This window comes from Cnephaeus nilssonii (assembly GCF_951640355.1).
Source record: "Cnephaeus nilssonii genome assembly, chromosome: 7".
Lineage (NCBI taxonomy): Eukaryota > Metazoa > Chordata > Mammalia > Chiroptera > Vespertilionidae > Cnephaeus > Cnephaeus nilssonii.
Window position 1 is genome coordinate 80,384,120 of NC_137078.1, and position 25,040 is coordinate 80,409,159.

General features: G+C 55.1%; 1 protein-coding gene across 8 annotated transcripts; it reads right to left on the reverse strand.

Moving 5' to 3' along the window:
- Nucleotides 1-840: 840 nt before the first annotated feature.
- On the reverse strand, nucleotides 841-22,310 carry MAP7D1 (MAP7 domain containing 1). 8 transcript variants are annotated; one of them, XM_079776199.1, is made up of 18 exons: nucleotides 21,995-22,309; nucleotides 9,711-10,061; nucleotides 9,460-9,528; nucleotides 8,770-8,933; nucleotides 7,877-7,982; nucleotides 6,359-6,469; nucleotides 5,086-5,208; nucleotides 4,817-4,989; nucleotides 4,574-4,716; nucleotides 3,633-3,961; nucleotides 3,155-3,347; nucleotides 2,921-3,059; nucleotides 2,691-2,795; nucleotides 2,331-2,384; nucleotides 2,097-2,142; nucleotides 1,908-1,998; nucleotides 1,608-1,792; nucleotides 841-1,422 (listed from the first exon to the last, which is right to left on the reverse strand). In XM_079776199.1, the coding sequence occupies exons 1-18, from the start codon at nucleotides 22,038-22,040 to the stop codon at nucleotides 1,412-1,414; spliced, it is 2,439 nt and encodes an 812-aa protein (XP_079632325.1). In that variant the 5' UTR covers nucleotides 22,041-22,309; the 3' UTR covers nucleotides 841-1,411. The 8 variants fall into 8 exon arrangements, with proteins under 8 accessions (XP_079632325.1, XP_079632324.1, XP_079632323.1 ...); XM_079776198.1 differs by having other exon boundaries at nucleotides 7,868-7,982; XM_079776197.1 differs by having other exon boundaries at nucleotides 4,817-5,208; nucleotides 21,995-22,310.
- Between the last annotated feature and the right edge of the window lie 2,730 nt (nucleotides 22,311-25,040).

The following is a 25,040-nucleotide window of genomic DNA, read 5'->3' on the forward strand; positions in this document are numbered from 1 at the left end:
GAGGAAGTCCCAGCCGGTTTAGCCCAGTGGATAGAGCGTCGGCCTGCTGACCAAAGGGTCCAGGGTTCAATTCTGGTCAAGGGCAGGCACCTCGGTTGCAGGCTCCTCCCGAACCCCAGGCCCTGGTCAGGGCGTGTGCAGGAGGCAACCAATCAATGTTTCTCTCGCATCGATATTTCTGTCTTTCCCACTCTCTTCCACTCTCCCTAAAAAATCAATGGAAAAATATCCTTGGGTGAGAATTAAAAAAATAATAAAATAAACAAATAAATAATAAAAGTGAGGAAGCCTCTCCTAGAAGCCCAGAAGGCTTTTCTTTTTTTGGAAGGCTTTTCTTTATATGTCTGTGGCTGGAATTGTGTCACAGGCCCATACTAAACCATCACACAGGAGGGCGTTGGGACCACCAGTTTTGGCTCATTACAATCATGATTCACCCTGAGGCTAGGTCCATCTCCACTGGAGCACAGAGTGGGATCCAGGAGGAAGATGGCCACCTGAACAAAGTCAGGATTCTGTTTGGAATAAGGAAGCGGGGATGGGAATGGATGTCGAGTTGGCAACGCAGTGTCCACGACACTTACCTGCTCCCTGAGGAGAGAGGCTACATCTTTCCCACTACTGTATCCCCAGCATGTGACCACTGCCTGGCACAGAGTAGATGCAACATCCTTGTGAGATGAATAAATGAATGAATTCATGACTAAACTGGAAGACCACTAGGACTACTGTCAGGCAGGAGTAGATATCCCCAGGCCCTGGCTCCTTAAGTTCTTCTTAGAACTCGGGAGGTCACCTGCTACCTCCCCCACCGCCAGCCCCAAGGACAGACAGGACTGGCAGGATTATTCTCACTTTATTTCTGGAGAAGTTTGATCAGATGCAATAACACTGATTCCAGGCGAGGGCAGGGGCATGGGTACCCCTAAAGCAACCAACATCCTGTGGCCCAAGGTGCTCCCCATCCCCAAACCTGGGCTCCCCCTCAGTTACAGTTAAATAGAGAGGAAGATCTCCCCAGGGAGTCTTGGGAGGGTCTGCCTCCTGCACCCGCCCCCTCCAGGCAGAGGAGTCTGAGCACAAGCTATTTACAGTATTCACATCCACTGTACCCCACCAAACCAAGGCAAATACTACAGGCGGCCCTTCCCCAAGGAAGGAGGCCGGAGAGGCTGTGAGTGTATGTGTGTGTGGGAGGTTTCCGCGCGTGTGAGCACACAAATGCACAGAGGGGCAGGGCCTGGCTCCAGCCAGAGACAACAGTCTATAAGGTGCTGATTAAAAATAACAGAGGACCCACCCCCAGGGGCCCAGGCCACTTCCGGCTTTGTTCTGTTTCTTTCTTTCCCAGACATCCTGGTAGACGATGCAGAGGAGCCCTCATAGCTGTGCCTGGATCCAAGGCAACCCCTTAAAGGACTTCTGGGGAAAAAGCGGGAGGGGAAACAGTCAGGCAAACTATGCCTCCAAGCCAGGCCCGCCGGGGTGGGGTGGCATGTGGAGTGTGAGAAGGCCTCTGGCAGAGCTGGAACAGAGGGCAAGGCTGGGGGGTTCTGGGAAGGCTGCTGGGAGGGAAGGCTGTGGGCCTGGGAGTCAGGGGTCCCTACCTGTGACCTGTGGGGGCTGCACCACAGCTTTCTTGAGGAAGGCTTCGGCCTCTGCGAAGGGCAGGAGTGCCTCTGGCGTTCGGCCCAGGCTCTTTTCACCAGAGGGTCCCTTGGGGGAGAAGCCATTCTCCTGGTGTGCTGGGGGAGGCTGCAGGCCATTCACCAGGGACTCCTTGTTAGGCAGGCTGTAGATGCAGGAACACACTCAGGCACCTCACATCCTAGGACAGCCCAGGCACCCCCACAGCTCCAGCCTGCCCCTGACTTCCTGCCCAGGACCCCGGGATTGGGAGCTGGTACCTCCACTGAGGCTCCTGGGGGGCCAGCTCCTCTTTCTGCACAGCCTCCTTCTGCAGCCCTGAGGACCGGGAGTCTTCGGCTTTGACAGTGTCTATCACAGGGAAGGAATGGCCATCAGTTGCAGGCTGGTGAGAGGAGGAGGTATGATGATGGGATGGTGAAAGGGACAGAGGGGAATAGGGCCTTTACCTGGGCTACAATTGTTGGTGTTTGCCTCCTTTCTTTCCAGCTTTTGCTGTAAAGAGGAAGAGCAATCAGACTCAGGGTGTATCTGGTCCCACCTGACTGAGGTGCCGAATTCTTCCTTCCCCCAGCCGAGACCGAGCAGCCTGCCTCAGCCTCCTTCCTCCACCCTGAATGCTATCCCCCAGCCTCCTCCTCATCCGACCCCCACTCCCAACGCTGCCCTTGGGGAACCCTGACCTTGGCTTCAGCAGCTTCTGACTTCCGAGTCCTCTTCATGATCTCCTCCAGACGCTGTTTGGAAGCCCCATATCGGTTAGGGTCAAGTGCTGCCCATATTCTAAACCTCCCACCATCAGCCCCAGGCCTGGGGTCTCAGGGCCCTTCCAGCTCATACCAGTCCTTTACAGGCCAGGAACCAGAACTCACCCCAATACCCTCGTGTCCTACCCTTTACAAGTCCAAGGCAGCTCCCACTCCCGTAACCCTACTAGTACCATTAATGAAACAGGGACCGGGCCCAGAAAGGCTCCGCCCCAAGAAGCCCCGCCCCGCCCCCCGGAGCCCCGCCCCCCGGGGCCATGGCTCCGGCTCCAATACCTTTTTGCGCTCCTGCCGCTCCTGCTCCTCGCGCTGGAAGTGCTTTTCCCGCTCCAGACGCTGCCGTTCTGCCTCCTCCCGGGACCGGGCTTCGGCCTCCTCTTTCTGCCAAAGACCCCAGTGAGCTTTAAGCCGCTGGACTCCAGCCTTCCTTCCAGGCCAGCCCTCGGCCCACCAGCAGGAGGCGCCCGCGCCCCGCCCAGCCCTGCCCTGCCCGTCCGTCCAGGCACCTGCTTCTGCAGCCGCTCCTGCTCTTCCAGCTCGGCCTGCGCCTTCTCTCGGGCCTCCTGCTCTTCCCGCCTCCGGGCCTCTGCCTCCCTCTCAGCCCGGGCCTCGGCCTCCCGAGCCAGCTGCTCTTCTCGCATTCGCCTGGGGCACAAAGGAAACTCGTGCTCGGTCCGCGCTTCTTTAGCAGCCTCCATATGGGTCCCCTTCATCCCCCTCCGTCCCACCGGGGCACGCACTTGTCCCTTTCTGCCTGCAGCCGCCGCTCCTGTTCCTCGCGCTCCCGCTGCTCCCGGGCCTGGCGCCGCTTCTCAGCCAGGAGCCGAGTAGCCTCTTCGCGGTCTGTGGTGCCGGCCATGGGTTTGCTGGGAGTCACTGGGGGAGCAGGGGCTGGGGGGGCCGGGGCTGGGGGTGAGGTCAGGACAGCAGTATCTGGAGTGGAAACAAGGTCCAGGAGTCAGCTCAGGCACCTCCAGCACCCCTGCATGCCTGCTTCCTGGACCTCAGGCTGACCCACCCATTCAACTTCTGCCATCAACTTAGATATGAGCTCCTCTTCTCTGGCCTGTGCCCTGGGACTGGCCCTGCTGAAGGTCCTATCTTCCAAACCCAGTCCACAGTCCTCTCTGGGCCCACACCTCTGACCACCTCCGCCACACAGGGCAAGCTGTCCTCTCTTGCCCTGCCCCCCTTTCCACCTTCTCTCTTCATGCCCACCTGCAGGGATCTCGGCTGTGGGCTGTTCCTTCTGGGGCTGGGCTGGGGTGGGTGAGGGCACAGGTGAGGGTGCCGGTGAGGCCAGGGCTGCAGGCTCCTTCTCTTCACTGGTCTTGCCCTTGTTCTGGTTCTTGTCCTCGGGTCCTGCCGCACTGGGGTTCTCCTTTGCCTCATCCTTCCTCCGAACCCGCCCCTTGGGTGATGCAGTGGTGCCTCGAGGGGATGGTGGTTTTGGGGGTAGAGCATGGTTGGGCCCTGGGCTGGGGCAGGGAGAGGCAGGCCTGTGCCAGGATGTGGAGGGAGAGGATGGCCGGGCCTTAGATTTGGGACTGAGAAAAAAAGGGAAATGTTAAGCCTGGAGGGCACAGAGTCCACGCATACATATACACACCCTGGGGATGTCACTCCTCAGGGAACTGTCCCTTCCAGGCTAGGCCAGCACCCCCACCTTATATGCTCTCACATAACCATAGTATTTCCTTGGAGAGTATATATCCCAGTTTGCAATTACATATTCTTTTTAAAAAATACATATGTTTTTAGAAAGAGAGAGGAAGGAAGAGGGAGAGAAACATCGATCTCCTGCATTCTGCACACCCCCTACTGGAGATCAAGCCCACAACTTGGGCATGTGCCTGACTGGGAATTGAATGGGGACCCCTTCGTGCATGGGACGCGCTCATGCACTGTTCCCTGAACCTCATCAGCTAGGGCTACACATTCATTTGATGATGTCTGTTTCCCCAGTAGTCAGCAAGATTAATAAGAGCAAGAATGAGGTGTGGTTTGGCTCACCAAAGTGTCCTTAGCACCCAGAACAGTACCTGACAGGTTCCTTCATTCACTCAGCAGGTATTTGTTGAGAGCTTACCAGGTGCTAGGCACTGTTCTAGGTGCTAAGGTACTTCGGTGATCAAAACACCCAAAAGGTGGGTGCCCACCTGAGTTCAGAGGCCGGGCCAGCAGGGAGGCGAGGGCGTGGCGAGGCGGGCAGTGACTGACGCTTCTTGCTGCGCTCCCGGGCCAGGGCACTCTTTTCCTTCTCATTTTCCCGCTCCTTGTCCTTCTTCTCCTTTTTCTGCACCTAGTGAGGAAGGGGATGGAAAGCGGGAGGCAGGAACAGAAGTCAGTGGTGCCCACACTCCCAAGCTGGGCTCCCTGTGCCCACCTGCACGGCTACTTACCGGTGAGGACTGGGGCCTGCGGTGGACCGGGGTGGGGCTGCCCATCGAGCTGGGCTTGCGGCGCTCCCCACGCTCCCCGGAGGAGGGGGTGCAGCGGTGCATGCTGCTGCGGGGGGCGCTGCATGGTGGCATCAGGGGACTGGCAGAGGCCGAGCGCGGGCACACCGGCACGGCTGCAGAAGGATGAGTGCGGTTGGGATGTGGCCCACACGTGAGGCTGGCCACTGCCCGGCCCCTCATGGGGGCTCTCCCAGGGCCGCTGCCCCTACCCTGGTCCCGGCCATTGCGGGGCAGTGTGACTGCACTGCGACTCCGTGCCAGGAAGGAGAGGGTGGGCGTCATGAGACGGTCCACGATGCTGCTCTCCCAGGCGCTCAGCTGCAGGCTTCGATCTAGGGGGAGAATGCCAGGAGGAGCTGGTTACCGCAGGGGAGCTGCAGGGCACAGGCAAAAGCAAAAGGGGGTGGCCAGGTACCATCCCATGCCAAGCCCAAGGAGTCTCCCCAGGAGGGCTCTATCCTGATCACCCCTGGCCACACTTCTCGCCCTCGAGTCTGACCCCCACTGCAGACCAAGGCAACAAGACACTTTCCGGGCAAAGTGCTGTAGAGCATGAGGGTCTGCTCCTACCACTCCCGCAGATGGAAGGGCTCTGTGGTGAGTAAAGCAAGGAGCTGCCAGTAAGGGTCCCACCGTAGCGCCCTTTCCCTCCTGCCATCAGAGGGCTGGGGAGGCATGACCCCAAGGATTTGGGACAGTAAGGGTCCTTGTGCTCCTCTGACTCAGGAGAGTCCTAACTTTTACGCATCCCATGACAGGGTGAGACTGCTAGGGGGCCTGGCTGCCCTGGGCCACCCTCCTCTGTCCCCTCAGCTGCTGAGATATTTTTAAGTCTCAGTCAGGTGGGTTTGGTACAACAGCTGATTTGGTTGCCAGGCAACAGAGCAACCAAATAAAAGCTGGAGAAACTTATAAATAGCTCCTACCATGGCCCTTCACATGTGAGCACCAGGGCAGTGAGAAGCAGGGGCCATGCCACCCTGGTTGGCCACAGCTCTGGAGCCGGCCACGGCCATGGCTGGGGTTCTAAGGCAGAGAGGGCAGGGTTGCATGGACCCTCTAAGGTGGAGCCAGAAAAAGGGGCCCCCTCCACACACATAGCACCCAGGCCAGTCTGGTACTCGGGGGCAAGGCCACCTGCCTAAGGCTGGCCTAGGCCAGCTGGCTGCGGTTGCAGATGAGGCTGCCTGCCCGTTCCCACCCCCACCCCCACCCCCACCTGCTCTCGAGGCCCCTGCCAGGTCTCTGCCTGCTCTCTGCCCTTTGTCTCTGTTCTCCTCCCTGCAGGGCACATCTCTGTCCTCAGGGTCCAGACCCAAATGCCGGCTCCCCCGAGGGGCACAGAACCCCAGGTGGGGTAGAGTGGGGATGGAGACCTAGAGTATGTGAGGACTCCGGGGACCTGGGGTTCTTGCTGAGCTCTGGAGGCTGGTTGGGAGCTACAAGGGACTCTGGAGGGAGCAGGGCTGGGCCTTCTCTTACTTCTACTGGGGGAGTTCCAGAGCGTGGCAGAGGACTTTGAGAGCCGCTTGTTGATTATAGAGTCCACGTGTTTGGGCAGGTTTACTGCCGACACAGAGCACCTGCTCCCACCTAGAGGGGAAAAGACACGGCATTAGGGCCGGGCCACACAGGAGCCGGGGCACACTGAGGCCTTCCATGCAGGATGCTCCGCGGGCAGGTGGGAAAGGGAGGAGTGGGCAGGCTAGGAAGGGGAGGAGGAGGCAGACTTGGCTCTGGGAGGAGGGTTGGGGTAGGTGATCAGGGACAACCTGTATTGGGGGAGCCGACGGAGATGGAACAGAAGGAGGAGATGGAGTAAAACTAGAGAAACTATACATTTCCTGGCCCAGAAGCCATTCCCTAGGGCTGGGCGCGGCAAGCCCTCCCCCACAGCCACCCAGTGCTGCACTTGCTGACACTGCCCAGCCAAGGCGCTCTGGCCACAACACCCACACACTGGGACGATGCAGAGACGTTCCTAAACAGAGGAACCCACAGTCACAGTCATTTGCACAAATCCACATATTCATACAGACACGAAAGACATGCAGGCACAGGCATATAGAGTGATAGGCATTTTTGCATGCACACGTGTGTGCAGACATGCACAGTTATAGAAACACAAACACTGAGAGAGAACATGTCAGACCCAGATGCACACAGGCACGAACACATCGAAGCAACTTAATTATGGTATTTGTAACGGCTAACATTTGTTGGGATGCTTACCATGTACCAGGCACTGTGCTGGACACCACACACATGTTACCTCACTTGATTCTCCCAAACATCTACCTACAACCTCGGAGGCAAGCAGTATTGTTATCCCCATTTTACAGATGAAGAAAGTGAGACATCGAGAAGTCAGAGGTCACACCACAAGTGCCAGAGCTTGGAGTCCTCACCAAGGTCCACAAGGCCACGAACACACCAAGGCAAACATTAAGACACACAATGCCCAGATCCATGAGCACATACACCAAAAGATACACAGCTGGAAACACTGAACCTTGCCATTACATAAAGATATCCAAACATGCCAGCAAAGAATCAGACCAAAATCCATGATGGCCCTACGTGAAGAAAACTCAGAGACAAAAATCTACCCTCCAAGACAGGTACATAAGGGGTGAGGGGTTGGGGAGTGCGACATTTTTTTTTAAATATCCCATGTCTACAGGGCATTAGAGTCCTCTTTTACATAGCATCAACTAATAATAATTGTCAGGAGCAAAGAAGGCTAAACCTAAAACGACAGGTTTGACGAGCAAACCAAATGAAGAGAATCCATCTCTGACTGGATAATGGAGGTCCTTGAGAAGGAACAATTTGGTCCACAGACCATTCCAGAAGCCACAAGTCACAGGAAGCAAGGCATACCTGCTGCAGGGAGCTGCCAGTCCTTGCACTGCAGCTGCTCCCTTCCCCCATGCCTCAGGTCCCCGCCTCGCCCACCCACCCACCCACCAGCCCCTCCAGCCCACTCACTGGTCTTACGTCCTGGGGAGCTGTGGTGCAGGGCCCCTGCCCAGGACCAGCGCTGCTGCCGGATTTCTGCCCACGTTTTCTTCACTGACCGCTGGATGGCTGCTTCATAGCGCTCCTGGTGGGGAGGGCGAGAAAAGGGAAGTCTAGGTTCAAAATCCTTCATTGTACCTGGGAGAAAGAGCCCTCTCTCTCCGGGGACAATGCCCTTCCCCAGAAGTTTTCTCTGATTCACTGCAGGTAACCAAGGTTACTGAATCCTTGCCATGATTAAGGACCATCTGCGGCAGATCCCTTGTTCTTGGGGAGCTTTTCACTGTTCTTGAGTCATTTCCTGAGTGTATGAGTTGTTTCTCCGAGCACAGGGTGGGACTCTCCCTGCCTGGGGCTCCCAGGTGGGGTCATGTCCCCTTGGCACTGCGGGTCCTGACCTTGAGGCAATGTTTTCCTTTCAGCCTGAGGCCGATGGGCAGAGCCAGGCCACACTTTCATTTCCTCACTGATGCTCAAGTCAAGGCTCTCCTCACCTGTGGAGCTCAGCACACTCATCCAGACTCATCTCTGCGTGCAAACACCCACACACAGGGTGTGCGCGAACAAGCAAACACACACACACACACACACACACACACACACACACACACACACACTCACACAAATACTGTCTGACAGCACACAGTTACAGGTGCCCACCTTGGCAAGTACGGACCCGACCATGTCTGCTGTTGCACAGATGCCCAGCTATCGAACCCACAGAGACCCAATGATAGGTGTGCACACAGATATAACCATGTAGACAGAGGTGACTCAGAGGCGCAAACACAGATGTGTCCACACTGAGCCAGTGTACAGATGTGTGCGCACACGGGTATGCAGATCCATGCGCAGAGTCAACATCAACGCACCTTGTTTTTCTCCAGCTTCTGCCGCTGCCGCTCCTCCAGAGCTGCCCGGCGCTGCTCAGCTTTGAGCCGCTGCTCCTCCAGCCGCCGCCGGCGCTCCTGCAGCTGCTTCTCCCGCAGGGCCTTGGCCTTCTCCTCCTTCTCCAGCCACACTGCCTTCTTGGCCGCTGTGGGAAAGGGGCCCCGAGGGGTGTGAGGGGTTCTGCAGGAGGAGGACCTTCCTGGGTGGGTCTGTCTCCTGCCTGCTTTTGGGGAGGTGCCTCTGCGCTCAGACGCCCCCTCAAATTAAAGGGTTTCCTTCCTGCTGACGGGCTCAGGCCTCAGAACGGGAGGCCTAGTTCTCCCCCACTGGCCTCACAGTCACGTGGCACTGAGAACAACTGAGTTCTTTAGTGCCAGACCCGTCTGACTTCGGGGCCTGTTGGACTGATTTCCGTGGGCTGTGATTAAAAGCATGAGCCTCTGGTCTGAACCTTGGGTACTCCATGAGCTACGTGACTGCAGCAAATGAGTTCATCTCTCTGAGCCTCAGTTTCCTCGTCCTCAAAATGGGTTGAGAGCATCAGCTGGGATAATCCAGGTACTGCTCTCAGCACAGTCCACATAATTAAGTGTCCAGACGTGTTAATGTTAATAGGGCATTCATGATGACGATGATGATGTTGAGGAAGATGATATTTCCTAAACACTCACCCAGGTACTTGGCCCGCTCTTCTCGCCGCTCCTTTGCCAGTTTGTGTCTCTCTCCTGCCTTCTTCGCATCTTAGTAGAGGGAACAAGAATAGATTTAGATCAAGTGGCTCTTCCAAAGGAAACCTCCCCCCCCAGGACCTCCCCATCCCTTTCCCCATCTCCTCCAGGGCAGAGACTCCCTTTGGTGGTGTCATTAGGGCTGGAACCCTGAGCTAAGGGGTCTGGGCCAGGACTACGGGCATCACACACACCTTGCTTGGCAGAAGGGCTGTCAGAGGCTGGCCCTGCCGTTGGGGATGGCTGGCTGCTCCTTCGAGGAGGCCTGGAATCCCGTGGGCCTGTGGCTGGTGGGGTGGGTCCCCTGGTCTTCGCTTCTGACAAAGGGGACTCTTCCTGCTGGGGGGCTGGTCTAGGCCCAACCGGCCCTGGGGGGCTCTCTGGTTCCAGTGGGAGCTGCTTAGAGCTAGTGGCATTCTTCATGGCGGGAGGGGTGTCCGGGGGAGTGTCGGGCACCAGGGCTGACGTCGGTGGTGGTGGTGGCGGCGGAGAGGGATCACCTTCTGGAGAAGGTCTTGGCTCTGGGGGCGTCCTGGCTGCCATAGCTGGAACACCAACACAAGAGAGGAGAGTCAGACAGTACATCGGCATCATCAATTCAATGCGAAGCTCTTTCCTTGCCCAACCGACTTGTTCATTCATTCACCCAACATGTTCATTGAGTTCCTTCTATGTACCAGGCACTGTTCCAGACACTAATGATATAATGGTGAGAAAATAGCCATGGTCCCACCCTCAAGCAGGGCAGACAAAGAGCCAGGCAGTTACAGTAGAGAATAAGGACTCTGTCAGGGGGTAACATAGCAGAGATGGTTAACCTACATTTGGGGGTTTCCTGAAGAAGTAACAATGAAGCTGAGCTCTGAAGGATGAGCTGGAGTTGGCAAAATCAGGAGGAGAGGGTTCTGGCAAAAAGAGCGTTTGCCAAGGGGCAGAAGGGAGCAGGCTGTGTGCTGGAAAAACTGAGGAGCCCTGCCCAGGTAGCTCAGTTGGTTTGAGTGTCGTCCCGATACACCAAGGTTGCGGGTTTGATCCCCAGCCAGGGCATATACAAGAATCAACTAATTAATACATAGATAAGTGGAACAACAAAGCAACGTTTCTCTTTCTTTCTCTCCCCATTCTTCACTCTCTAAAATAAAAATTTAAAAATCCCACAAACAACAACAACAACAAAACACTTGAGAGGTTTGTAGCACTTTTTGACGCACCAAATGGTAATGACTGGTTTCCACATCTGCCTCCCTCACCTTTCTGCTTTACCTCTGGGTCCCAGCGCCCAACCCCAGTCTGGTTCTCAGAGGGTGCCAGTGCTGGGCACATGGGACTGGAGAAGAGGAGGGACATAGCATGGGCACAAGTAGGATCCCCAACTGGATGGGCAACCAGCTATGTCCACTTTGTAATCTTTTCTTCTTTTCCAACCACCCTCAGCTTCCTTCTCTTAAGACATTAGTATTTTAGGGACTCTGTAGAAGATACCAAAGAGCCAAGGCAGGAAGCCACATGACTTGGTATGCACCTGTGCATGCACACATGTGAGCACATGTACACTATGGGGCAGCTGAAAGACAGGCCTCAGCTTCAGTTGAGGGCCCAATTCTGATGTCACTATCCCAAGACAGGACAGGAGGGCCCACTTCCCTGGCAGATAACCTTGGGCAAGTGAATCAATTCCTCTAAGCCTCAGCTTTCATATCTGTAAAATGGGGCAATGATCCCAAGCCAGCAGGGATGTCAGTAAAGTGCCAGGAAACAGAACTTTCCTCCCTCTCCCTGTGGGTCTTACAAAGCTCCCAAAGAGAAGCCTCTGCGTGTTGAGCCCTAGTGCCATCTGCTGCGACTCTGGGCACTGAAGAGACCAGTGGGGGACACAGCCACTGACCTGGGCTTAGGCAGCAGGGCCAGGGTCCATGGGAAGGTGAATCTAGGGAAGCATTACTTGCTCCTATTAGGTGCCTTCACTATACTAGGTCCTCTCTTCTGGGAACTCTGGCCTTTCAGGAGGTGGCAAACTCCCCATCCCTGTGGGTGGCAATGTGTGTGCAGGGACGCCCAAGGTACCGCCTTTGGGATGGGGTGCCTTTTTTAGAGGAGACAGATGTCCGGTGGTTGAGTATGGGCTGTAAAGGCAGACTATTTGAATGTGAATTCCGGCTTTCCCACTAACTGTGTGACCTTGGGCTAGTTACAGACCCTCTCTGTGTCACAGCTCCTCCTCTATAAAATGCAGACAGTACCTGCCTCACAGGATTGTGAGGAGTGTTAGTGATAAGAATAACCACTAACGCTTATACATTTCCCAAGAGCTTCCTAAATTGAAAGCACTTTACACATATTAGTTTAGTCCTCACTGAAAATACTTGTGAAGGAGACACTATAAATATCTCTCTTGTACAGATGAGGAAAGTAAAGCAAAGAGACATTGAGTAAAGTGATTTGAGGTCACTCAGCTGGTGAGTGATGGAGGCTGGACTTGAACCCAGCATCTGTCACCAGAATCCATGCTCTTACTCATTTCACCAGCCTGCCTCTGTTTAAGCAGTATGAGGTCATACATGTTACACAATGAAATTATGTAAGGCTCACACTATTTTCCCCTCATTCCTCCCCTTCTAGCTTCCTGGGCTCCAGGCAAGAGCCTCAGCTGAGGCCCTGTCTCCCCAAGAGCCCCGAGACTCCATGCCAGTCCAGCCAGCACTCCTCGTGCCAGCTCCCAGCTGCCTGGTCCTGGCTGGTCTATTTCCCGCCACCTGCAAACTCCCTTCCAGCTCTAATCAGCAATAAAACTACCGCAGGTCCTGGAAGACAGTAATGTAGTTTCATACAACATCCTTTTGTTATAACATTGATGAGGTACCACAGGAACTTAACTCTTGTTTCTATCAATTAGCCTATGGTAAAATTGGTCTCATTGTATGTGGTTTCACTTGAAGTCACAGAACCTATTGACGGCGTTGAGGACTTATTGTAGTGGTAACTATTCAGTGAGTGCTTACCCCACCAGGAGTAGAGCTAGACCCTCTGAATCTCCATCCTGCATCTTCACATGAACTCTGAGAGGCAGAGATTCTGATCCCCCTACACACATGAGACAATCAAAGCTTACCCCACTGAGCAGATTTGCCAGGGTCATAGAACTAGTACGGGGCAGCATTCGAACCCAGAACTGTTTGGGGCCCAAAGGCCTAGGCTTGTAAATACTAAGCTTGAAGGCTGAGGGTGAGGCCCGGATGTTGCCATTCTCCTAGCACCTGTGCGTGCTGCAGGTGTTGCAAGGAAAACTCGTAGGCCGATGTTTGTCTAGACCTAGGCAAATCACACCCACCAGGCAAGACACAATCTCCAACTAGGTCCTGATAAGCCGCGTAAAGGGAACCTGGGAGGAGGGCAAGAGGGAGGCTTGAACGACCTGGACCTGGTGTCTGACGCAGGGAAGTAGAAAGGTCTTAGAGTCGGATAGGCCTGAGTGGGGAATCCTAGCTCCGCTGTGGGACCTGGGGCAAGCCCTGAACCTCAGTTTCCTCAGCAAGTTGTTGGGACCGATGGTGAGTAGGTATATCGTGTCTGGCACCTGCCCGATAGAATCTGTCCACTTCTTCCCATCCTGCCACTAGAACCCATGTGGTCAGGCCTCCACTCTCATTGCTCCACGACACTGCTCTTCTCAAGGTCACCAGTGACCTCCACATGGTTAAATCTAACCTATCAGCCACATCTGACACAGTGGGTTCTTGCTGCTCCTTGAACACTTCCTTGATCAGGCTTTCAAGACAGCCTCTCCTGGTTTTCCCTATCTTGCTGGCTATGACTTTTCAGACTTCTTTGCCGTTCCCTCCTTAACTTGCTAACTCTCAGTGCCCAAGTGCCCCAGGGCTCAGTGGAGGACCTCATCTCCCTTCTGTCTACACGCACTCCCTCGGTGACCTCATCCAGACTCACGGCTTTAAATACCAGCACTCTGCTGACAACCAAATTTGCTTCTCCAGTCCAGACCTCTCCCTTGAGTTCCAGTTTCGCTCATGCAACTCCCTACTTGATACCCCTGGATGTCTTACAGACACCCCAAATCTAACACATCCAGAACTGAGTTCCTGATATTCCCTCCCCCAAACGCTGCTCCTCCCCGAGTCTTCCCCATCTCAGGCAATGGCAACCCTGTCCTTCGAGTTTCTCAGGCCAAAACCCTTGGAGTCATTTTAGAATCTTTTCTTATCTCACATCCCACATCTAATCTCTCAATAAATCTTCTTTGGCTCAATGTGCAAAATACATTCTGAATCCAATCGCTTTTACTAGCTTCACTTCTAGTGTTTCAGCCACTGCCATCCCCTATAAAAGCCCACCCAGTGCTATTCTTTGTTCCCCTCTGGCCATTTCTCAACACAGCAGCAAGTGATTCTGTTTAAAAATAAGTCAGATCAAATCACTCCTCTGCCAAAATTCTCCAAGATGCCCCATCTGCCGGGGAGGAAAAATCAAAGGCATCACATGGCCTCCGGGGCCTGTCAGGATCCTCCCTCTCCAGCCCATTGCCTCTGAGACCTCGTCTCTTCCTCCTCTTTGCCCCCTGCTCAGTCTCTTCCAGCCACTGTTCCTTACATGTGCCAGGCACGCTCCGCCTCAGGGCTTCGCACTTGCTGTTCCCTCCGCCAAGAATCCTCTGCCCCGGATTATGCAGGTCTCACTCCCTCACCTCCTTCTTCAGGTCTTGACTCCAATGTTCCTTCTCAATGACGCCTCCCCTGACCCCCTACTTAAAATGACAAACTGCAGTGGGTGGCTCCTTTCCCTCCAACAGTACTTCCTTCTTTCCAACTCTATTATCCTCCACAACATTAACACCATTTTAACAGTCTCTCCCATTGGCAGAAGACAATCTCCACGAGGGAACACATTTGTGTCTGTGTTGTTAGCCGTTCTAGATCTAAGGCCACAAGACGCTGGCACACAGGTGCTCCACAACTGCCCGTTGGAAGAATAAATCGATGATCTCCCCGCTGCCAGATAGCATCAGCATCTCTCTTACCTGGATGATTGCAAAGTCCTCCACTGCTCCCCCGCACCCATTCTCACTCTGCTCTCCACGGAGCAGCCAGGGCAGTTGTTCCCAAATGCAGATCTGATCAGGGTGCTCTTGCCACCCGAAACCTCTCAGTGGCTTCCCGCTGCTCTGAAGATCAAGATAAAATTCTTGAACCCAAGCTGCAAGGCTGGCATAGTTTATCGCCAACTACCCCCAACCTTTTGAATCTCCACGCCATGTCACCTCCCCACTTGCTCTCTGCACTCCAGCCACACTGACCTTCTAATCGGACAACCACCCATGCTCCCTCCAGCCACGGGGCCTTTGCACATGCTCTTCCTCCTCTTTTCTTACCCAGCTCCCACGTGCCCTTCAGCTCCCACCCAGCTCAGTCCCCGTTTCCTCGGGAAGCCTTCCCCGGGCTTCTCTGATCAGGATAAAGTCCCTCATTATATACGGTCATGGCTTCATGTGCCTCTTGTCTGGCGCACTGTGACCGTCACAATTTTAAACGTCCTCGTGTGGTTCTTTTTAAACGGTCAACCCTACCAGGGCTGGGCCATGTCTGCTTCGCTCACTGCTGCAGCACCAGCAGACACCGCATCGCCAGGTACCGAGACAGTCACGAAAGCCTGTTGAATGGGGATCAAGTGCTATATTGGAAGTCACCCTTGCCTAAAGCGGGTGCAGAGAGAAGGAGACTTGTACTTTAACAAAGACTAAATCCAGGTGGCAATTTATTGCAAAGAAATGAACCTGGAAGGAAAGCAAAACAACAGGCAATTCCATCTCAGTTGAGTTTGGGCAACTCCCTGGGTGAAGGCACTCAGGTAGAAGTTACTAGAATAATGAGTGTTTACTCCAGCAGCTCAACAAGAAAGACTTCTCGAGAGGCAAACAGGACTTTTGGAACCCTTATTTTGGACCTGGCGGACTATTGACCTGGAATACAAATATTTTCCTCAGAATTATGCCAGCCCGAATGTCATTGGGACAGTGTTATCCGGAACAAATGATATTAAGCCAAATTATTTCCTTGGTTAGTTATCTAGAAGGTATGATTAAACTAAGTTCTGGTTATCCCCATTGTCGATCCTGAAATGTGATCCTTCATTTTATGTTTGGTTTGTGTCAAAATGTGAGCTTTTAGCCACTGTGAGTTTTATTCGGCTACATCGATATCTCCCAGAAGTATTTGTTGAGAACTGGATAAGAGGCAGACAGTTTGTATTTCTTTCCTGGCACAAACTCACAGGGCAAAGGTGCAGGCGCTGGTCATAGGGTCAACAAGGCTTCTCTTCTCAACGGCCCCAGGAGGGGCTGAACCTGGGGTCTGCAGAGGGCCTGTCACATTACTCGCCTTCTCCACCCGCTGGGAGCCGGCAGTCCTTTCCTCTTGTCCCTCTCTCCTCCCACCCCAACAACTGCTGCCCGGCCAGATATTCCCAACATGCTCACTCAGTCTGGCTTTTCTGTTTGCCTCCCTGCCCATGTGAGAGCTCGTGGAGAGAAGAGATGAGGGTCTCGATCCTTCTCTCAGCCTTATATAGCACCTGCCCAGCACAGAGTAGGGAGTTCTACGTCTGTTTGTTGAACACCTGGATGAATGGATGGATAGATGGGCGGACAGATTGCGGAAAGCTACTTAGCCAGCACACAGTCAAACCCCGAGCTCTCCAAAGCCTAACCTCTCTAATCCTAACATCTTGATCGTATCAGACCCCTGTGTTTGCCCTGCCAGCTCCAAAGCCCAGGAAGGGAAACAAACGAATTTATTGAAGCCCTACCATATACTAGGCACTCTCCCTCATCCCATTTGATTCTTATGACAATCCTAAAGGGGAAGTACTATAGATGGCCCTCGATTTGCAGGTAAGAAATTTACATAGACAGATTAAGTGAATTGCTCATGTCGGTGTCAGAGGTAGGATATAAATCCAAGCTGTCTGATGACAAAACCCTTATGTCACACTGCTGCTGATAGGCATCACCCCTCCCCCGGGCTCCTGCCTGTTCCTTGAAGAAGGAAATGATTCGGTGTTCCCCAGGGAGGTTTCCCCCAGACGGTGAAGGGTGCAGGTGGGGCCCGCAGGCGCTGAGCTCAGAGTGCAAGAATGCAGGGAAGGCAGGCTCCTGCCCAGGCTGGCCACCAGGAGGCAGGAAGTGAGGCAGCAGGGCAGAGGGTGGGGAGAGTGCCCCTCCTGCAGGGGACAGCGCCAGGGAGCGCTGCGGGGAGGGGGCGCACAGATAGCACCCCTGAGCGGGGAGCTTGGGGAGGCAGAGGCATGAGGCAGAGAGAGGAACTGGGACAGAGATCAGCACCTCTAGCCAGAGCCCCTCCTGGCTCTCACAGAAGCTCCTTAGGTGGTAGCACTGGACCAGACGAACGAAGACAGTGAGGCCGACAAAGGGGCAAAGACACAGAGACAGAGTACACACCGCAGAGAGAGAGAAACACGCCATGTGGACAGAGCCCACACAATGGCAAGAGACAGAGCCCACACAATGGCAAGAGACAAGACACATTCCTCTGTGTGTGTGTGTGTGTGTGTCTCTCTCTCTCTCTCTCTCTCTCTCTCTCACACACACACACACACACACACACACACACACACACACACAGAGCCAGGGATCCCCTCTGTGTGCTTCAGAGACACCCACACAGCACTCAAAGACACAATGTCCCCAGTATATTTACACAGCCACATCCAGGTCACTTCTGCCTTGCCCCTTGGGGCCCAGGGAATGGCCAGTTAACAGCGGCAACAGCTAATGCTGTGTCAGTGACCACTGAACACTTTAAGCACATCAGTCCATTTCATCTTCACCAGTCCTATGCGGTGGACACCATTACTCCATTTTACAAATGAGGACGTGTATTCAGAGAGGTTGAGATACTTGCTTGAGTCACACAGCTGGTGAGTAGCAAAGCTGGGGTTTGGACAGGAATCGGTTGGACGGTTTGTACTTTCACTCTGCTACCCTAAGGGGCAATCTCCTGGGTTTCCTCTCCGGGAGAGATCTGCTGGGAGGATGGGGGTAGGCAGGAAGGACAAACCCTGGGGGATGCCTGCCGGTGGGGCTGGGGCAGAGGGGCCCTTAGGGGGCAGCCTCACTTCCGGCTGCGCCAGGTCTGAGGGAGTGAAGCCGGACGGCCAGCCTGCTCCGGCGGTCCTGAGGACCGAGGCCACAGACCCTTGGCAGGACATGGGGCCAGGCCACGGGACTCTGTGCATGATAAAGCCGGGAACCCAACTGAGACTGCAGAGCTGAAGGAGCTCTCTCGGGTTGGCGGCCATTGTTCCCAGCCTCCAATCAGGAGCACCCACTTCCTGTTATTTTAGGCGGCAGGAAATGACCCCATCCCGCAGTCCGGCTCCACCATGGCCCTCCCTCAGCCGCGGCAGGGCCGGCCACACTGAGGCCTAGGTGCTGAGGGCAGAGGCCCAGCCTTAGGCAAGACCTAAGGATGGCCCACTGGCTGGACTGTCCCACCGCCGAGGGCCAAGGCCTCCTCTGGTCAGACACCAACCTGGCAGGGTGTGTGTGTGTGTGTGTGTGTGTGTGTGTGTGTGTGTGTGTGTATGTGTGTGCGCGCGTGCGTGCGTGTGTGTGCGCGCGGGGGCGGGGGGGGGGGCGAGGGGAGGCACATGCTCTACCTCTGCCTGCCAGAGAAAAAAGATCATGGGGTCCCCAAGACCAAGATGCCCACAGAAGACAGGTCATGCAAGGGAAGTGGCCCGACTGTTGGCCACTAGCTTGGCCACGATAATTCAGCAGAGGTTCGGTGCACAGGCTTTAGAGTCAGACAGACCTGGGTTCAAGTCCTAGCTGTGCAGCTTTAGACAAGTGACTTTGCCTCTCTGAGCCCCATCTGCAAACTGGAGATAGCACTAGTTTCCACTTATGTTTTGAGGATCAAATGAGACAATGCATGTGACATGCTGAGCACTGTGCCAGGCACAGAGAAGGCCCTTCATGGATAGAAGCAGGAAGGAAGTTGGTTCACCAGGGAGCCTACTGGTCCACATTTGCTCTCATAAGTGGCAAGGAGTGCTGGTGGGGGCAGCTGAGAGGTGATGGAGAAGCCGCTGAAGGCTGTGCCCGGGGTGCCAGGCAGAGCTGCCACTGTCAACAAAGCTGCATTATCTGGGCCTGGCTCCTTGGCTCCCTCACTGGCCCCAAGGCCCAGCGGGGGACCCAAGGACACAGCTCCCAGCTGCTTGCAGCCTAACTTCCAGCCTAGGTCAGACCTGAGACCTGTCCTGACTGCCCTCAAGTGCCACCACTTCTATTCTGGGCCTGCTTTCAGCTCCTCTCCCCACTCCCTCAGCCCTGCCCCACCACCAACAGATGCCCATCCCGCGGGCAAGCAGGGGTGAACTGGCCTACGGATCTGCCTTTCTCCTTGGCATTTGCGTGACTACACATTGAAGCTCGTTAGAGACCTCATTACTGGGCCCACCGGTCCATTTAGGGAGGAAGCCGTCAGTGCTGCCGTATGCAGAGACGTGGACCATTGTGCCAGCCTCACCAATGGCTACTCATCCTTCCAGGTCCCCTCAAATGCCTCCTCCTCCGTGAAGCCTTCCCCAAGTGGAGCCCTCTGGCCACTGTAGCACCATTACACCTGGGTTTCCCTTCAGTGAACACATCTGCCTCCCCCACTGGGTCAGTAGCGACTCTGCCTGATTCACTTCTTTGCTGTCAGCACAGCCAGCAGCGAGCTGGCACATGGCAGGCATGGGTGTGCTGGATGGGGACTGCATGCATCTCCCGTGTGCTCTCTGTTCCCACTGCCCCATCACACCCTGCCTCATGTCCATCTAGAGCTCCCACCCCCCTTGCCCTGTCCCACATTTACCTCCTGAAGTTCTAATTAACCTCTTCCTCAGGCCTCCAAAGGAGTTAAAAATAATAACAAGAAAAGAAATAGTGTTTATTGAGCACTAACTATGTGCCAGGGCCTAGACAAACTGTTTATGTGTTCATCTAATTTAATGACCCTAATGTCCCTAATTTCTAGCATTATTCTCATTTTATGGATGGGAAAATTTAAGACTTAGGTTAAGCAACTTAACCCGAGGTCACACCGTAATAAATTATGAAGTGGAGACTTAAAATCTTTGATTCTAGAGTCTATACTCTTAAGCAAACTGACTCCCAATTCCTGCCCTTTCCTCCCCTATACGTCTCTCATACCTCCCTGCTGGCACCAGTTCCAATGAGCATAACCGTAATTATGGTGATAACACTGTCCTGAGGGTGTCTGTGTGCCAGGGCCCTTGAGGTACCTCACCTCTAACCCTCACTTGACCCCACTCCCGCACGATTGATAACACTGCCTCCATTTTCCAGGGGCATAAACTGTGTGGGGAGCAGGCATGTCACTCTGCTCCAGTCCAGTTGCCAGTAAATGGCTTGCTGGGATTTCCATCCCGGTTCTGACCCAAAGGCAGGTGCCACACGTGTCCCCTATTCCACGCTGCCTCCTGTAAATGCCCAGTGTGCAAAAGGAACTCAGAGAGGGCAGGGATCCTGTCACGTGCACTCAGCCTCGCAGCCATGTCTCAGACTCTCACAGGGCACATGGCGTGGGCAGGACCTTTATTCCTAGGAAGCCCTTGGCTCAGAGGGGGCCTCTATCACCTTTGACTCTCTCTGTGACGGAACAGGCTCTCATGTTACTCCATCCAGACCCCTGTACATAGAATAGTCTTCCTACAGGCCCCAGGCATGCCTCCTAGTACAGTCAAGCATCCCACCCATTCCCTCATCCCCAGTCCGGGCATCCCACTCATGTCCCCTAATTATAAAGGAGCCAGCCACTTAGGCCCTCATCTATGGCCTAGTCACCACCCCCATTCAGGCTATGATGAACACTCCAGTGATGGGGACCCTGAGGTGCAGAGGGCCAGTCACCAGAAGGAATGGACCCAGGCTGGGCCTCGCTGCGTGTCCCTTCTCAGACTCAGCAGAACCAAGACAGACCCAAGCACCCTTGTTTCACAGCACAGCCTACAAACCTTCCGAACCACACCAGTCTGATAGCCTGCCCTCTGCGTCCTCCAGCTCCCACACCTACAGGGTCCCCCTAGAAGCACCCACGCTGGCATGGGGAGGTGCCCACCCACAGCCAAGCGGCTCCACCTTGTCCTGGGCTCTCCACACCCAAGACACTGTTTCATCCTGGGCCCACGCCCCAGGGGCCAGGGAGGTGGCCATGGGATTAGGCTCTAGGACTCTATGGAGGTGTGGGGATGGGGCCACCTCCCCCCTGACTCAGTGGGAACAGAACTTGGGTACTCAGTAATCATGCTCTCCCCTCCCCTTCCAGGAAGAAAAAGAAAGAGAAATCCCTCCCTCCAACGCCAGGCCCAACCAGAAATCTGTCCCCACCCCCTCATCAGCTGCTCCCAGATCCGAATGGGATTTGCAGAAGTCCAGGGCGCTGGTGGTTGGTGGGGTGAGGGGAGGGAGAGCTTTGATGGTCAGGGGCCTGGAGAGAGAAGAAAGAAAGAGAAAAAGAGAAAGAGAGAGAGAGTATGTGTGTGTAAGGGGGTATGTATCCAAAGTCTCAGGCTGAGAAATGATGTGGTAGGTCCCCGGAGTGCAGGCCTTGAGCCTTCAGTTCATTCTCCAGGGGGAGACTGAGGCCCAGAGAGGCTGGGAAGGAGGACGAGTGGGATAAGCAGATTTTTCTGTCCCCTTCCTCCCCAAATCGGGCTGGGTGGGCTCCAGAGTAAGCCAGGCTGCAGGGGAGACGGCCCACTCCCCAGCTCCCGCCCTCGCCCCAAACAATGCTGCCTCCCCCTCCCCCTCGCCTTTATCCGGCGGGTTACTTGGCAGCCGCCGCTCGAGACCTCCCCCTCCCTCCCTCCCCGCTCCGCCCGCCCTCCCGCAGCAGCAACAGGCCCTTTGCGCGGCAGCTGGAGGGATGGGGTGGGGGCGAGGTCTGAGCCCGGGCCTGGGCGTGGGGGGCGCCGGGCCTACGCTTCGGTATGCAGGGCTCCAGGCCTGAGAATCTGGACCCTCAACACACACATTCAGGCTGGGGTCACACGTGCCCACTGGGTGAGAGCGCGGGCCGACGCCCCCGCTCAGCAGAAGAGGATCTTCAGGGCCCGGGTGGCTGGGAAGGGGGTGGGGGCGGGGAAGTCGAGGTGGCACTGGGCTGGGGCGGAAGGGTCACCCGACGGCTCCGCAGCGGGGTCCTCGCGGTCCCGCCGCCCAGTGCGCCCCAGCGCTCGGGTTGGGGGAAGGGGTAGCTGTCAGAAGATGCATCAGTGACCCCAAGTCGCCGCCGCCGCGGCACCTTTATTTTTAAACTTCAAGTGGTCGGAGGGCGCGGAGGGGGGGGGGGGTCCCCGCCCAGCGGGCCAGCCTTGTCCTCGGCTTCCCCGAGGCCCCTCAATCTCGCCCCACGTCGCCTCAGCGTGGCTCCCGGCTTACCTGGAGGTGCGCCGGCACCCGGCTCCGCATGTGGGCCGCTCTCCATGGCTGCAGCGTCACTAGGGTGTCTTGGGGGGTCTCAGCGGCGGCGGCGGCGGCGGCCGGCGGCCAGGACGGGGGTCCCGCGGCACATCACGCCCAGCCCGCCCAGGCGGCAACCGTCGGAGTGGGGGGCGCTCCGGGCAAGGTGGAGGCGGGCTCGGCTGGGGCCTGCGAGGCTCAGAGTCGCCGGCCGCCCCGAGTCTGATGGCCCGGCCGCGATCCTGCTCCCAGCCCCGCGCCGGCCCAGTCCCGGCCCCGGCCCAACCCTATTGTACCGCCCGGGCTGGGCCTGGCCTCGCCGCTGGCGCGTACCAAGTGCGACGCGGGGAGAGTCACCCCCGCAGTGCCCGGGGAGCGAGCCGCCGCGCGCCCATCCCGCCCGCCTCGCCCCCGCCTGGACCGCCGGGCCTCGAGCTTCCGGACGCCTTTCCTGTGGTCGCGGCTACGGGGGTCACTAGGGCTCCGGGAGGACCCCCATCGAGCTGCCTCCCCCTGCGGCCGCGCCTTGGTACGCGCCGCGGCACGAGAAGACTATGTAGGGAGCGCTCTGTGACTCACCCGCCGCTAGGAGTGGGGGGAGCGGGGATGGGAGCCCCCAATCCCACCTCGGAGCCTGGGAGCTCTGGCTCTGGGGCCCTGGCGGTAGCTTCAAGCCTAAATTCTCTCCCAAACCCACCTCAAAATCCACCCGGGGGACGCCGGGAGACCTGAAGTGGGGTCACAGGGAGACCCCTGAAAGAGCTAGGCTTCCTCTCCCCTGGTCATGGCTGGATGGGGGAGGCCCGAGAGCGCCGCCGCCCTTCCTCCAGCATCCCTTGGTGGTGTCCTCCCCGCTCCTCTCCGGTAATTACAGGCCTGCACCGCTGCTTACCCAGGTCTCTAATCCGCTGGTCCCTCCCAGCTCCAAACTGGGTGGTCCTGGCCCAGAACCTCCCCACCCCCATCAGACCCCTTAATCTCCTCGGATTTTTCCCCCTGTGGCCTGATGAAGGAAGGACTGGACCCCTTCTGACTCCCCTCCACCAAGGAACCCTGATTCCTAGCCCTCGGAAGTGGGTCCCCCAATTCCTGTTAGTGCCAGCTGAGGTGGGGCTTGCAGCCCAGTCAGGCTGCTGCCGGGGCAGACAGGGGGAGCTTGCTGGGAAGGTGGATCGATGATGTGGTGCTGCAGAGACTGACAGGGGTGGGAGGAGGTGCAATCGGGCCTGCCCACCCCAGCCCTGCCCTTTGTCCTGACCTCTAGAAGGTCAGTTCTCCATTGTCCAGAGATGAGGCCCAGTGAGTTGTCCTCCTGTCCCTCTTGCCAGTGTCTCCTTCCTTTGAGCATCTCCAGAGAGCAGCCATTTCAAGGGGGAGGGTGGAGACAAAGGGGTCTGGGTCTCGGGCAACCTAAGAGTGAGTAGGTGGGGACCTGAACCCTCTGGGGAGGGGATGGGGAAGGAATAGTTCCCCCTCCAGCCCCAAATCATTAGATGATAGAAGGCCTGCGGATGAAGCTGGTAAACTTATGCCAGTGTCTTAACTTTTCTGAAACCCAGTGTGCTCACCTATAAAGTCAGGAAAATAATGGTATCATAAGGTCTCATGGGGTGGTTATAAAGGTTACAAGACTGTAACACAGATGAAGTGCTTAGCATGGAGCCTGGCACATAGGAAATGCTTAATAAATCAGTACGACGATGATGATGATGATGGGGCTTCAAAGGTGAAAGCAAATTATGGTGAGGAGCAGATTCCCCATCTTTGTTGTCAGTTACTCCCTCTTCAGGGTGAGGGTGAGGGGACCATGTGGGCAGTGGGGATGAGGTCAGAGAGGCCTCAAGGCTTGCATCTTCCACAGCCGAACAGGCCCACCCTGAGTTAAGTAGTGAACTAGACTCAGGAGAATTCATTAATGGAATCCAAGAGGGGGAGAGCCCTCTTTGATGGATCTTTCCCCAGCCCCACCTCTGATCTTGAGCTGACTGCAAGGATAAAGACATATACTAGTAGGTGGGAGTAGTGAGATACCCTCATTGACTAGAGCTCAAGAAGAGTGAAAGGGAAATGGTAGCTAAAAATGAAAAGATAGGCCAGGGATGGATTTGAATGTACAGAAACAGGCCCCCTGTACAGAAACAGGCATGAATGAGCTTGACATTACAATCTACATCAAGCATGTCAAACTCGCAGCCCACGACGAATATTTTTGTGGCCCAGCCAATATAACGATATGTAAGAAACTTTTTAATAAAAATTTCGTAACTTAATTTTTACAATATCCTGATATACATAATAATAACAAACTACAACGTTCGCTAATGACTGATTACTATAATTGTGTTGCATTCATTTCCCTTATGCGCCTTACGTGCAGGCGCAACATTTCACTAATACTAGCAAGGAATATTTTAGCAGCTGATTGCTATGTCATTAGTCTTGAACTGACTTGTTTGGTGTGTGCAACAGGAAATATTTCACTTTCAGAGATCAAGAAAAGTAAGTTTACTTGTATCACACTTATTGATTTGTGTAGTTATTCAGTGTCTGGTAAGTTAATGTCCAAGAAAAAAATATTAATTTTTTATTAAAATGTTCTATTATTTTATGTTAATGATTACTCATTTATTTCAGCCCTTTATATTCAGCATGTCTCTATTTAGATAAACCTACGTTGCTATGAAAATTGAAGCTTTTGTTTTTTTGCGGCCCACATGAACATAAACCTTGTTTATTTGGCCTGTGTTAGCCTTTGAGTTTGACATGCTTGATCTACATGGAGATTCTTCAGAAGGAGAAGGGTAAGCAGTACTATAGGACTGGAAATCCTCTGTTGTGTCTAATGATCTGAGATTGACTTTGCAGAACTCACTGCAAAGAGACAGTGTATGGTATTAGCCTCCATCAGTGATTCCTAATAGGAGGCAATTTACCCCCCTAGCCCAGTGGTCAGCAAACTCATTAGTCAACAGAGCCAAATATCAGCAGTACAACGATTGAAATTTCTTTTGAGAGCCAAATTTTT

Excerpts from the sequence above, each read along its gene's own strand:
- MAP7D1 (XM_079776196.1), bottom strand. The coding sequence starts at position 22,040 with ATGGAGAGCGGCCCACATGCGGAGCCGGGTGCCGGCGCACCTCCAG. Across the intron at positions 5,209-6,358 it reads CTGGAACTCCCCCAGTAGAA|ATCGAAGCCTGCAGCTGAGC; the intron begins GTAAGAGAAGGC and ends TTCTCCCCCTAG. Across the intron at positions 4,717-4,816 it reads GCAGGCCCCAGTCCTCACCG|GTGCAGAAAAAGGAGAAGAA; the intron begins GTAAGTAGCCGT and ends CTTCCTCACTAG.